Raw genomic sequence first — 12488 nt, 5'->3', positions numbered from 1 at the left:
GAGCACTGATACATTTCCTATCATATGTAAAATGGAAACAATAGTTTTACTTGAACGCCTGAAAGAATGGTATATTTGATTTAAAAATGTATGCTTTCTTCTCCATTTCAGGTGTGATGCTTGGTCGAATTCTGACAAGTCATTAGATCAAACGTCATCAGAGGATGTGTTTCTTGACTGCATACAGTCTCCTCCTTTTAACCAGACATTCTTCAATGTTAATATTCACCCTCATCATGTACAACCACCAAATCTTATTGCTGTCAAAGACATAGAATCTAATAGTTCATCTAGTGACTTCTCCTCCTCTTCCCCACTGCTGGGACCTTGTTCAACACCGTCTATTATAACTGAGAAAAACCACTGTGGAATACATGAAGTTGAACCTTTGCCCACCACTCCACCTCCAAGACCACCTAAGCCAAACCATTTTTCTGAAGGGAGACCTGAGGTCATTTCTTGTGGAATCATCCAGAATGGACATTGCTTATCTGGAGTTGTTCCCAGAAGAATTTCCCTCTCAAGCTTGGACAGTGTTAGGAACTGGAGAGGTAAAAACCATTTCTTTACAATGGATATCAACACAGCGTTTGACATTTTTGAGTGACACTTTTTGAACCATATAAATACACCCAAAGCGTTAAGACAGCAATTATTGATCTCCGGACTGGGTATCACATTAAAAGCTTTGTGACATAGTTCCCCAAGTTGTACCTTACAAGCAGGGGCCAGGGACCACTAAAAGTCCAGTGTTTAGGAGTAACTACATTTTAAACCCAGGAAACAACATCATTTAAATATCAGGTTTAACATAAGTCGTAAAAAGTATGCTTCCGTTGTCCTCTCCAGATCACGCCAAGCTTGTTTTTACAAGCCATGAGAGAGGGAAGCGTGCTGTCTTGGCTGTGCTCGGGGAGATTCAGTCTCAGTGAGAGATACAAGGGCAGGTTTATATAGGCACTAGCACCATAGATAGCCATATGTCTTGTCAAAATTTGAATAATGAAAGTCCTTTCAGGGAAGAATGGAGGTGGAACAAGACCAAAAAAACACGCATTAGGTGACATGGAGCTACACCCACTTATAAGGCTTCCCGAAGAATAGTTCTCTACTACCCTTATGGAAGATATGGCCTAGAGTAGCAGCATATTTCAATTATATCCTTAGTAGTCAACACACCACTGTTATGGTTCTACTTCATCTTAACAGTACATTATTTTCGGTGTGCATCCTTTTTCATGTAAGTAAAGGACTTTTACTCCAAGGCGGCAGGATGTCTACTATCCCGTTGTTAGTTGCCATACTTAATTTCCCTGGAAGTGGATTTTTCTTTTAAAAGCACTTGATAAACATACAAGAAAATTCTTTCATTGCTCATCTTGTTTTGTATGGACACTATTAATTTACAACAAAAAGTCCCTTTTAAAAGTCACAAATGTTTAATGCCTTGCCTACTGTGAAATGTTAGCCATCAATGGAACTTCTTTGTTTAAATCACACAAGGCAGATCAGAAGATCTTATGAGTCTCGCATTTTACGTGTATATGAACAGACACACGCAAATCAACGTCAGCACAGGATTCTGTCCTCTGTGTTTATTTATCTGCAGTAAAAACACTTTGAAACACACATTTTAAAAATATATTAAGATTGCTTTAACGTTACTGCCTTTATCTTCACTGTTGTTTTAAAGATGTTTTCCAAATGAATACCAGGATTCCCTTTTGTCTTTTAATGACAGGTGACCAAGAAGAGATCTCTTTGAGGACCAGAGATAAGAGGCTCAGTTTAAACCTGGTTGGTAATCTTATGGTCTTTTTAAGGTTATCAATTACAATTTGATGGGATAACATAACTTTAATAAAAGTATTGTTGTATACGTTAAGTGTATGAAAACCTTGATGATCAGCAAACTGATTAAGAACCACTTCAGTGTCAGATGCCATTTGTACTAAAATGTCATTTAGGTATTTCTCTACACACATCTACTGTGTCAGTGTGGTTGAACCAAGTATAGGAGATCCCCATAAATTAACATTTTGGGGGGCTCTGCCTCTTAGACAGCAGGTCCTGCATTCCTACATTGTCTACTGGAAGGGTACAGTGAGGTCTGGATCTTTAATGTTACTTTGTTAGCCTCCTTCACCTAGAGAACCTACTAGGGATAAGTGTGCTACAGAGGTGCTGGAACTGTGCTGGGCTGTGTCTGCTAATGATCTTTATAGAGGAGCAGTTGTCATCAAGACACTTGTTTGACAACAAATCTAGGCTTTGAACTTCATAGTGTTCTATAAAACAGTTTTACTAAAGGCTCATCTTAATCTAGAGGTAGCTTATCAGTAAAATGGTTTAGAAGGTAAAAAATGGCACTATTCCCCAGTGATGTGCAGGATGTTTGTGCATTCTGTCATGTGCGAAACACTTAGATATTCTGGTATGTATATCTGAAATGGATGTTGTCACTGAAATAATAATCCAGTAACTTGTAGATCTACAGATATGAGACTGAACGTTCCCATCTTGCTTTTTTAGCAAACTACAGCAGAGGGAGTCTGAATCCTTTCATTTCAGTTCTTCACATTTGTGATGACATTGCTTGTAAAAATCTGCAGTATAGACATCTTAAATACTCAAGGGCTACCCAGTTAATACTAAACATTATTATAAAAAGGTACGTTTTGCAGAGAGTTTTGCAAAAGCAAGATAGCTGATATAAATCATGATTAGAGAGATTTTTAGATTAGCAAGTAAATCGCTACAAGATAAGTCTGCAACTTTTTCTGACTAAGCCCATTTATCTTTTATTTTTTTCCATTTCATATTTGTTTTTTGTTTTTTTTGTTTTTTTTAATATGTTGTAAAAGTTACACAAAAAAAGAAGGTACCAATCCGATACAAGTTTATTCAACACAGAGCCTAAGAAATATAGTGAGAAATGGGAGACCCCTTGTGGACATTTGCTGAGTTGCACTTGGCTGTGTATATAGTTAATGTATATTTAAGTAGTGAAAGAAGGGATAACGTACCATCCCGTTACCTCTATGAGAGCCTTTTTAAATATCTGGATTTTGCCTCTACTCTCATCAACTTTAAATCTTTAGACACCTCCACCACAGTCTTTCCCTCTTCCACTAAACTTTCCATACGTCATCGGCCCTTCCTTGCCTGTTGTGTTGATTTTTCTTTTTCAGCACCTATTTTTTATACTGTAAATGTAGACTAATCACACAACACTGTCTCTGCCAAATATACCATAGGTGTCAATAGCCATTTAGAAGCACTTCTTTTCACACATTACGCTGTTAACTCTGTGTACGTCTCCATGAGCCCAGAATGATTCTCGCTTGAGCTTGGTTTGATTTTATATATTCTAGTTATTCAAATTCAAACCTGTTAAGTTCTACACATAGCTTTTTGAGACACTCACATTTTCTCTTCCATTGTTCTTTCAGCCTAGGTTTGCTGGCCATTATTCCGTCAGTTCAGATGGTTCAGAAGACTGCTATGTCCCAATGAACCCAAATGCTTCTCCACCAGCTTCTGAGTCAGAATGCAGCACTGATGGTTATATCCCTATGAGTCCAGTGAATGCTGCATTTACTTTCAATGCACCTGTTAACTCAAAGGTTACGAGTCCATTGCCTGATCTTCCTACAGACCTGGAACCTCCACCAGTTAATCGGGACCTCAAACCACGAAGAAAAAGTGAGTAAACTTGCCTGTTTAAATTCTGGTGCTATTTTTTTTTAATTTTTTGTAGCTGCTATTAACTCACTTGGATAAAGCACCTTTTCCCTTTGAAAAAGCAAAGAAAACTTCTGCGAAGGTTTTATGCCGTTTGATGTTAGGGCCATTTAGGCCTCTTTTTCTGATTTCTCCACCAACCTAGATGCCCCGTTATGCATGCGTTAACAGTACCAGAAAGCTACTGGAAGCAACATGAGGGTGGTGTAACTGTGGCTCGTGTCTGTGCCCTGTCTATTAGTTATCAAGATATTTTTTTTCCAACCATTTTGATCATATTTTGCCCATATTAACCTGATTACCCCAGTTTCAGGTTATGTTCTGCATACATCAACCTTTACATTATTATACATTTGCATGTGTGATGGTTCTTGTATATGTTTTTATATCTAAGGAGATCTTAAATCTAACTTTGGCCCTTTGTCTGCACCAGTCATAAAGAAAGTAGTAAGACTGAAGAAAATGCAATAAAGAAGCCCATCAGAATAACAAGATCAGGTGTATGCTAGTAAATATAATGCAATCCCGAGTAATGGCAAAAGATAAATGCAATGAAGTATACTTTACAAATAAAAGAAATCTTAATATGTACACCAGATTAGAGAAGGGAGACACAATAGAAATGTAAATATGTCATTGGATTAAATAAAGTCCAAGAGGGAAGTGTATGTTTAATAAAAAGTACAAGAACTATGTGGGCATGATGTGATTAGAAATTCTACTTTACAGTACCTGGATATAAAGATACGTGGAATATGATTTCAGTGGAAGTAATACAGGTGATTACTGTAAAGGAATTCAAAAAAGCTTGGGATGTGCATCTTCAGTATCTGTTCCTGAAAAAAATATTTCAACTACGCCCCATCCCCCCCCCTCCATTGTCAACTTTTACGTTTTATATCTTACAGTGCGTCCACCACCTTTGGATCTACGGAGCCTTTCAACAATTCGGGAACACCCGCCTGTAACCAGAACCTGGACTGTGCCTTAGTAAGTTGTCAGAAATTGAAGTTCTCTTTTTAGGCATCATACATTTAATACTCAATGCTAAATGGATTGTTTACTAGTGGGGTCAACAGGGAACTTTAGTATAACTAGATTGAATGTGTGGTAGTACACACATGCTGTGTCTTGTGCTGTCATTTTTCATTTAGTCCTTGGAGAGTGCTAACCAGCCGGTAACTACTGGTCACCACGAACTGACCGATTGTTGGAGCAGTGCGAGGAGATCAGGACCATTCGGGAAAACTACTCCTCCTACAAGCTGTCGGCACATTTCTGGGCAGATGACAGCAGAAGGCATCTAATAATAATGCCTATTATATGCTATTTTTTTGCAAATAATATTTCCAGCGGAACTTATATCAGTTATAAGGGCTTTTTTATGTCCCTGTGATGCCTGCTTAAAGATCTTTCTCCATTGTGACAGTGAGACTTTTTCCACCTATTCTCACTTTTTTGGTGAAGAACACTGGAGGGCAAACCAGGATGGTGGCGTTTAGGTTCACTATTAGTATGGTCACACTGTTCTCGAAACAATGGGGAAGGCATGTGTATTTTTACAAGCAGCCATGGTCTAAACAGTCAAGTTCCTACTAAATATAGGGAGCTATAAGAACAGGAAGTCCTGCAGCTTATGAAATATGGAAACATATATATTTTTAGCAAACATGCCTCTCCCTTGGTTTGGAACGATTAGCACTATGTTAAAAAAGGGAACACAGTTTTCTTTAAAGGGTTACAGTGTGCGTCAGTGGGAATATAAGTGAATGTTAGTATAATTCCATACAAAATGAGCTGCCTGATGGAATGTGCACAGTACGTAGAATGATAGTTTCAAGCTGTTGGATACATTTATGAAATATATGTTATATAAAAACACTCTGAGAAGTATATAAGTAAAAATGCAATTTAAGAACATGATTCTCCTAACAGCCTGTTTGCTTTGAATATAGAAATGTATGTTTCAATAGGTTTTCTCTATACAAACAAAAAAAAAACTATTTTGTTTTCTTTCTTGTACTTCTTGTGTGATGCATTATCCTTATGTTATAACTTTATTGTGCAACGTGTCTGTTGCATATTATTCTACTAACCGGCGTCCAGCTCAAGACCTTACGTTTCACTTTTAGCAGTTGTTATTTCGTTATTTCCTCTTCCTGCTAACATCTTATTTCAAAATGTTCTTGTTTCAAAATTTTCTGTGAACCCAGTGTCAAGTTGGTCCTTCTGAATGTTTCCCAGCAGATTCCACTTGCGCACTGTTGTTTTTACTAAAACCGTAGTAGAAAGGTATTTCGATTGGACATATGTGCAATGTCAGGGTTTGGCTGCATTTCAGAGCATCTGTAACATGCTTCTCTGACCTCTTCTATGTTTTTCTTGCTAGTAATCGCACCAGCTTTGTCACGTCTGAAAGTGGCTGCATTAACTCAGCAGGTATTTTTGCCTGTTCTGTCCCCGGAGAAGAAGAGGAAAGCTATATTCAAATGGTAACTATCAGGCCTTACTATTTTACACTCAGGCTGGAGTTAATATATTTTTAATTTATGTTTTCCCCTTTTTTTAACGTGTGATTTATAAGCGCGTGATATGAGGCTCTAACATTGCAGAAACAAAAGTTAAAATGAGAAAAAATGAAAAGAACATGTGATGTCCAGCATCCTAAATCCTGCATTACTGAGGTTTAAAGAGCCTTAAAAAGGTTGGGAGAGGAGAAAGGGGGGATATGAGTTCAGGTGCAGGGAAAAAATATTTACAAAGGTTTTTCAGCTGAGGTGTGATAAACACCAGGGTAGGTAGAAATGTTCTCTCTTTGTCCCACGGAGACAAAATAGTCAGACACTAGTGATTATTTAGCGTCTCTCCCAGCTGAGATAGTCTTGTACTCGTTTGTCAGGTTTTGGCCCGACTTCATCGAGGTAAAGCCTTCCCTTACTTTTCAACCGTTATACTTTGAATAGAATGATTGAAAAAAGCATCAGCTATAGTTGTTTGAAATTAATTAGACTGTTTTATTTTGATGGCACTGGATCATCCTGTGTTAGTTAATAGCATATCTGTCTATAGTTTAGTTTCAGCCGCAATATGTCAAAATTCTGCCATCCATAAAAGTGGTATCATACACAGAAACATCACTACTGAGCACTGACGAGATAAAAAAAATAAGTAAAACAAGTAATCCCTGGTGCCACACTCATGTAGTGCTCCACAAATGTAAAAAGAATGCTTTGACACAGACCTTCCTATTAAATATGAAGGAACAAAATATAGTGTGAAACAACTTCTATAAGGATGTTTATCATTTTGATACTGCCATCTGCATGTACGTTTTTCATTAGCATTTTATTTGCATGAATAAAATTATATTTGGTACTTTCTGTTTCTGACTTTGTATAAAGAAGGATTTAAAGCTCCATAGCTATATGTTAAATACCCACCATCTGTCTGCTTTAATTATAGCATAGATCCTGAAATAGCATGTTGTCACCATCCCCATTAATGTAGGAACATGCATGTTCTGTTCTAGCCAGCTAAGTATCATCTTGCTCTGCTAACTTTTGCAGAAAGTAGTACTGGGTACGATTTTGATGTTTATTTAACATGGAAACTTGTCGATATGTATATCATTCCATGCTCTGTACCGGTGCTCACCACTTTTTGGATGTAATTCATGTGAAAAAATGTAGGTTTGTAGGTAAATTTAAATCTGGAACATGATAGGTTCTGATATGGGATGTGTTCACCAACTTGGGTGTTTGTGGAAGAGTTACATAGTTCATAAGGTTGAAAAAAGACCTAAGTCCATCAAGTTCGACCCTTCTACCTAACTTTCTTGATCCAAAAGAAACCCCTAATTAAGCTACTTCGAATTCTGCCATCAGGGGGGGAAATTCCTTCTTGACTCCAGGAGGCAATCGGATTTCTCCTTGGATCAAAAAGCTCTAAAATATTAATGTTATTCTATTTATAGCCCTGTATGTCATGCCTTTCTAAAAAAAAAATATCCAGACCCCTTTTGAAAGCATCTAATGTATTTGATAACACCGCCTCCCTTGGCAGTGAATTCCATACCTTTATTGTCCTCACTGTAAAGAATCCCTTCCTTTGTCGTCTATGAAATCTCCGCTCTTCCAGTCTCAGAGGGTACATTTCTGTTAATGAACAGGTCACTGAAGAGTTCGTTATATTGGCATATAAGCATTTTATATTGGCATATAAGCATTTTATATTGGCATATAAGTATTTTAACTATGCCTTATGCAGAGTATGTGAGTCCACCCCTCTACAGTAAAAAATATAAACACGCATATTGTATGGCCATTTATGTAAGATGTAAAAAGCATATTACACCTCCTTATAATAAGTAATTAACTATCATAAAGTTCTAGGATACAGAAATACATCAAGCAGCTGCCACTTGGCCAAATGAGCTCTGGTTAATTTAATAGAAAACACACCCCACCACCTCAGTTATTTTAGGCATATGCAGCTCATTAATTGATTTGACATTTGGATGATTTTAGATGCATTCTAAAATCTTTAATATCAGCTAAGGTTATTCTGAACATAAGAAAAGATCAAGTATTCTTTACAGAAAGAAAACGTAGGCAAACTAGAAGGACAAAATGGTTATCTGCTATGAAATTCTATGTTACTTTTAACAACCTCAGTACACCCACCCAATTTGTGTACAACGAGCCCACTTTAAGATTTCAGCTGTGACCTATTTACATAATCATCCTTTTTCTGGTCTAGAAGTTGATCTTCTTTTTGATAATGACTTCCTTTTTCTCCACTAGGAGCAGAGACAGGGATCATCTCCCGGTAGCGGAAGTTTTCCATGGCCTAGAAAGTTCAACCTTGACTACTTGGCATTAGATTTTAATTCTGCATCTCCGTCTCCTGTCCAAAAGGTAAGGAATGCATACAAAAATGAGTTCCCTTGCTTTAGAACAATTTCTAATGTTACATGATGGTGTACAGTATTAGTAGTCTAGTAGGACCTCTTAAAATGAGAACAGATGCCTCCTTAAAATGCACATGTGATTTCAGTAGATCCTAAAACCTCGATTGCTGGGGTACTTGAGGACCAACGAGGGTGCTTCTTCAATATTTGTTAGAAATCAAAGCCAGTGTTTCTAGAAAATAAAAACATATATCCTACCCTCTTTTGAACAAAAGTGACAATTTGTGGAGAGGCTTTCCCCTTTTAAGATGTAGACCAAATATTGCTTCTTTTAGCAATTCTGGTGTAAATATACATCATGAGGATGTTTCTTAAACTAGGCCCAGCCCAATTATCAGAAGGGATTGGTCTCACATAATACGATAATTCTCTGCTACTGTTGACTAGTAAAATGGGATACATTTTAGGACCATCGGTTTATATAACACAGTGTATCTAAATGTGTGTTTCATACTCACAAGTGATTTCTTTAGATGTGATAAGATTACATCTAGTTGCGTGGATATTTTTGACCCCTTATCTCTCCCGGATCGCTGCGTAATTGAAAGTATGAGCAACATTATTATAACTAAGTGTCTAACAATTATATTTTACTTTAGAAACCCTTCCTGTCTGAGGAACAGAGAGTCGACTATGTCCAGGTGGATGAAAAGAAGACACAGGCCTTGCAGAACACTAAGCAAGAATGGACGGATAAAAGGCAATCAAAAGTTTAAGCCTCTAGACTACCTTTTTTGCACTATAACATTTTGGTCAATGCAGCTCAATAGTTTGTTTGCTTTTTTTGTAAGGAAAATTATTTCTGCATTAAAAAGCCAAGAGAGGGCCTTTATAATCTTTTTTGAGCAACTTTCATCGTATGTATGGAGATGATGTTCTGGGATGAACATGTCAAATGAACACATAGGGAACTTTTTTATTAATCTGGAGAATGTCTTGTCTCATATATTTTGGCCATTTATGGGATTGGGACAACATATTGAGGACACTATTAAATGGAACAAAGGTCATATTCACTCATTGAAGCAACTCAGTAGATGACTAATGACTATTAGACTCCTTGTAAATGTGGAAACTAAAAGAAACCTGAGGTTTTTGTGTAAATAACCTGTTGTGTCATCATGGAAGAACTGTTGGTGGCATCTACAAGCAAGTTACTGTTTAGAAGGGCTAGAACTCTAAAGCCAGGTTGAATTGTTGGCAATATAGTGCTATATTTATGGTATGTGACTTTTCAGAAAACGTGCCTGCTCTGCTGTTAAAAGCAGGTTTAATGGAAGTGTTCTCACTGTTTCGTCACCACTAAGACTGTTGTTGATTGTAGGATACCTATGCATAATTTTGGCAGTGGAAATGCTCTTGAGCAAATTATTTGTTTTATATATGTCTGTGTGTAAATTGTTTGTAAGAAAGCATAATCAGGTTGAAATATCGTTAAATAGTAATGGCAAGTATTCCATATAACACCACAAAGTGCTTTGCTTTTGAGAGTAAATACCAACCCTTTGGAATACCTTGGAAATCCCACCCTGGATTCTCCCTGTATCTTCATGATTCATTTCATGGATTTATCCTGGTTGTCAGCATTTTATTTTCTCTGGGAGAAGTAAAAATCAATGTTTTAGCACTTTGCTGATGCTTTTCCCTTCAGCATTCCATTGACCGTCCTTCACTGGTGACATTTAAATGTCTTTGAAACTTTTATTTATTTTTCTTAGCTGGTTCCTGTATGTGGGATTTATCTAAAAATCAAGGTTGTGTTTTGTTCCACTGGTAACACTGTTAATAACAATCATGCTTATTCTTCGTAACCCCTGTACCAGAAATGGCGTCAGTGAAACGTACCATGATGGCCTAGACGTTTTATATTGCATTTGCATTTGTGTACACTGTTCTTTTCACAGAACGTTGAGTAGCAATTATGTACAAAGTAGGCTGTAAGTTCAGTGATAGCACTAAAGGAAAATACATACAGCAATAATTTGGATTTTTTTTTTACAGCCTTCTTTTGGGAACTTTTTTATTTGATCTTCACAATGAGGGGTTTATAATGAACCAAAGTAAAATTCCTTTTCAATTCTATATTTAAGAAAATAGGCACACCCTTCTCCTTGCACTCCATCAAATGATCTAGAAGGTTTATATAATCTCAGTTAAGCTTCGTTGTGAGCACATTACACTCTACAGAACATGGTCTAAAGTCATCCTCAGTCAGCTCTTTCTGTAACTACAGGGAAAAATTGTTTGAGGACATTTTTGTTTTCCAATTGGTTAAAATGATTCTGTGAAAAGCTGATATGATGGGGTTTGCTTTGTAAGTATTAAATAAATTTCTGAACGCATTCCATCGACTGATTCTGTAGGATTACAGCTGATAAATAATGATGTAATTCCTACATGTTTCCTGGAAATACCTTAATCATAAGATATATATATTTAAGGTCATTTTTAGCTAAATGTCGTCTTTGTTCCTGGTCTCCTTGAGTGACTTTATGCCTAGATCTGGCTAAAACCAGTAGTGCAAATACCCCACACATTTGGCCTTATGGTTCCCTGCACCAAAGCTTTTTTTGTAACATGCACTAGCTGGGATACATTAAATACCGTGTTTGCAAATGCCCTGGAAAATACCCCTCTTCTTATAATCGAAGTCGTCTTATACTCAAACCTCAAATAGGTCTGACTATGAGACTAAGATCCAGATCCCCGCAGCGCTGCAGGGGACCTGGATCCTCCTGTCTTATGCCCCCCAACTTACCAGTGCTTCTGACTCTCCGGTGTGTAGCCGGGGCAGCGTGTAGACGTCTATGCGATTCACGTAGACAACTTCCGCTGCAGCAGGGAGGAGGTGTGGTTAGCAGCGGGGGTTGTCTGCGTCCATCGCGCAGACCTTCCCCGGCTGTCAGAATTCTTATTCTTATATTCAGGCTTTTTCTTTTTTTCCTAAATTAATATTCAGATTTTGGGGGGTTGTCTTATAATCGAGGAAATACGGTATATGTAAAATGTTAACTATATAACAAGAATGCACACTGTATGACCAAAAGTATGTTGACACCTGACCATCAGACCTATATGAACTTGTTGGACATCCCATTCAAAAACTATGGACATTAATATGGAGTTAGCCCCGCATTTGCAGCTATAACAGCCTCCCCTCTTCTGATAAGGATTTCCACAAGATTTTGCAGTATGTCTGTGGGAATGTGTTCCCCTTCAGCCAAAAGAAAAATTTTGAGGTCAGGCACCTATGTTAGACAAGAAGGATTTGCTTGCAATCAGCATTTCAAATCATACCAAATGTGTTTCAGGGCTCTGTGCAGGTCACTCGAGTTGCTCCACACCAAACCATGTCTTTATGGACCCTGCTTTGTGCACAAGGGCAGTCGTGCTAGAACACGAGGGCCTTCTTCAAACTGGTGTCACAAAGTTGGAAGTATACTATTGTCTAAAATATCTTTGTATTCTGTATCATGGATTTAAGGTGCCTAGCCCAAACCCTAAAAAACAGCCCTAGGCCATTATCCCTCCTTCACCAAACTTTACAGTAGGCACTCTGATAGGTAGTGTTCTCCTGGCATCTGAGATAACCAGATTCATCCATCAGATCTTCATTACTCCAGAGAACACGTTTCCACTGCTCCAGAGTCCAGTGGCAGTGTGCTTTCCACCACTCCTGCATATGCTTGGCATTGCACAATCTTTAGCTTTAGTGATCTTTAGCTTGTGTGCAGCTGTTAATCCGTAGAAACCCATTTCATGAAGCTCCTGGTGC

The 12488-nt window shown here is 37.7% G+C and overlaps 1 protein-coding gene across 1 annotated transcript in view; it reads left to right on the top strand.

Annotated features, from left to right (window-relative positions):
* Window positions 1-10701, top strand: part of GAB3 (GRB2 associated binding protein 3) — a 57780-nt gene extending 47079 nt beyond the window's left edge. The window contains exons 4-10 of the mRNA XM_053473569.1: window positions 112-551; window positions 1742-1797; window positions 3453-3705; window positions 4653-4734; window positions 6134-6236; window positions 8547-8660; window positions 9313-10701. Of these exons, the coding sequence (XP_053329544.1) occupies window positions 112-551; window positions 1742-1797; window positions 3453-3705; window positions 4653-4734; window positions 6134-6236; window positions 8547-8660; window positions 9313-9429 (1165 nt within the window). The 3' untranslated portion in view covers window positions 9430-10701. The remainder of the gene's footprint in view (window positions 1-111; window positions 552-1741; window positions 1798-3452; window positions 3706-4652; window positions 4735-6133; window positions 6237-8546; window positions 8661-9312) is intronic.
* Window positions 10702-12488: the final 1787 nt, after the last annotated feature.

The sequence above is a fragment of the Spea bombifrons genome, chromosome 8 (assembly GCF_027358695.1).
Source record: "Spea bombifrons isolate aSpeBom1 chromosome 8, aSpeBom1.2.pri, whole genome shotgun sequence".
Classification (NCBI taxonomy): Eukaryota; Metazoa; Chordata; class Amphibia; order Anura; family Pelobatidae; genus Spea; species Spea bombifrons.
The sequence above is the reverse complement of the archived record's forward strand: the minus strand, read 5'-3'. Positions and strand labels throughout refer to the sequence as shown.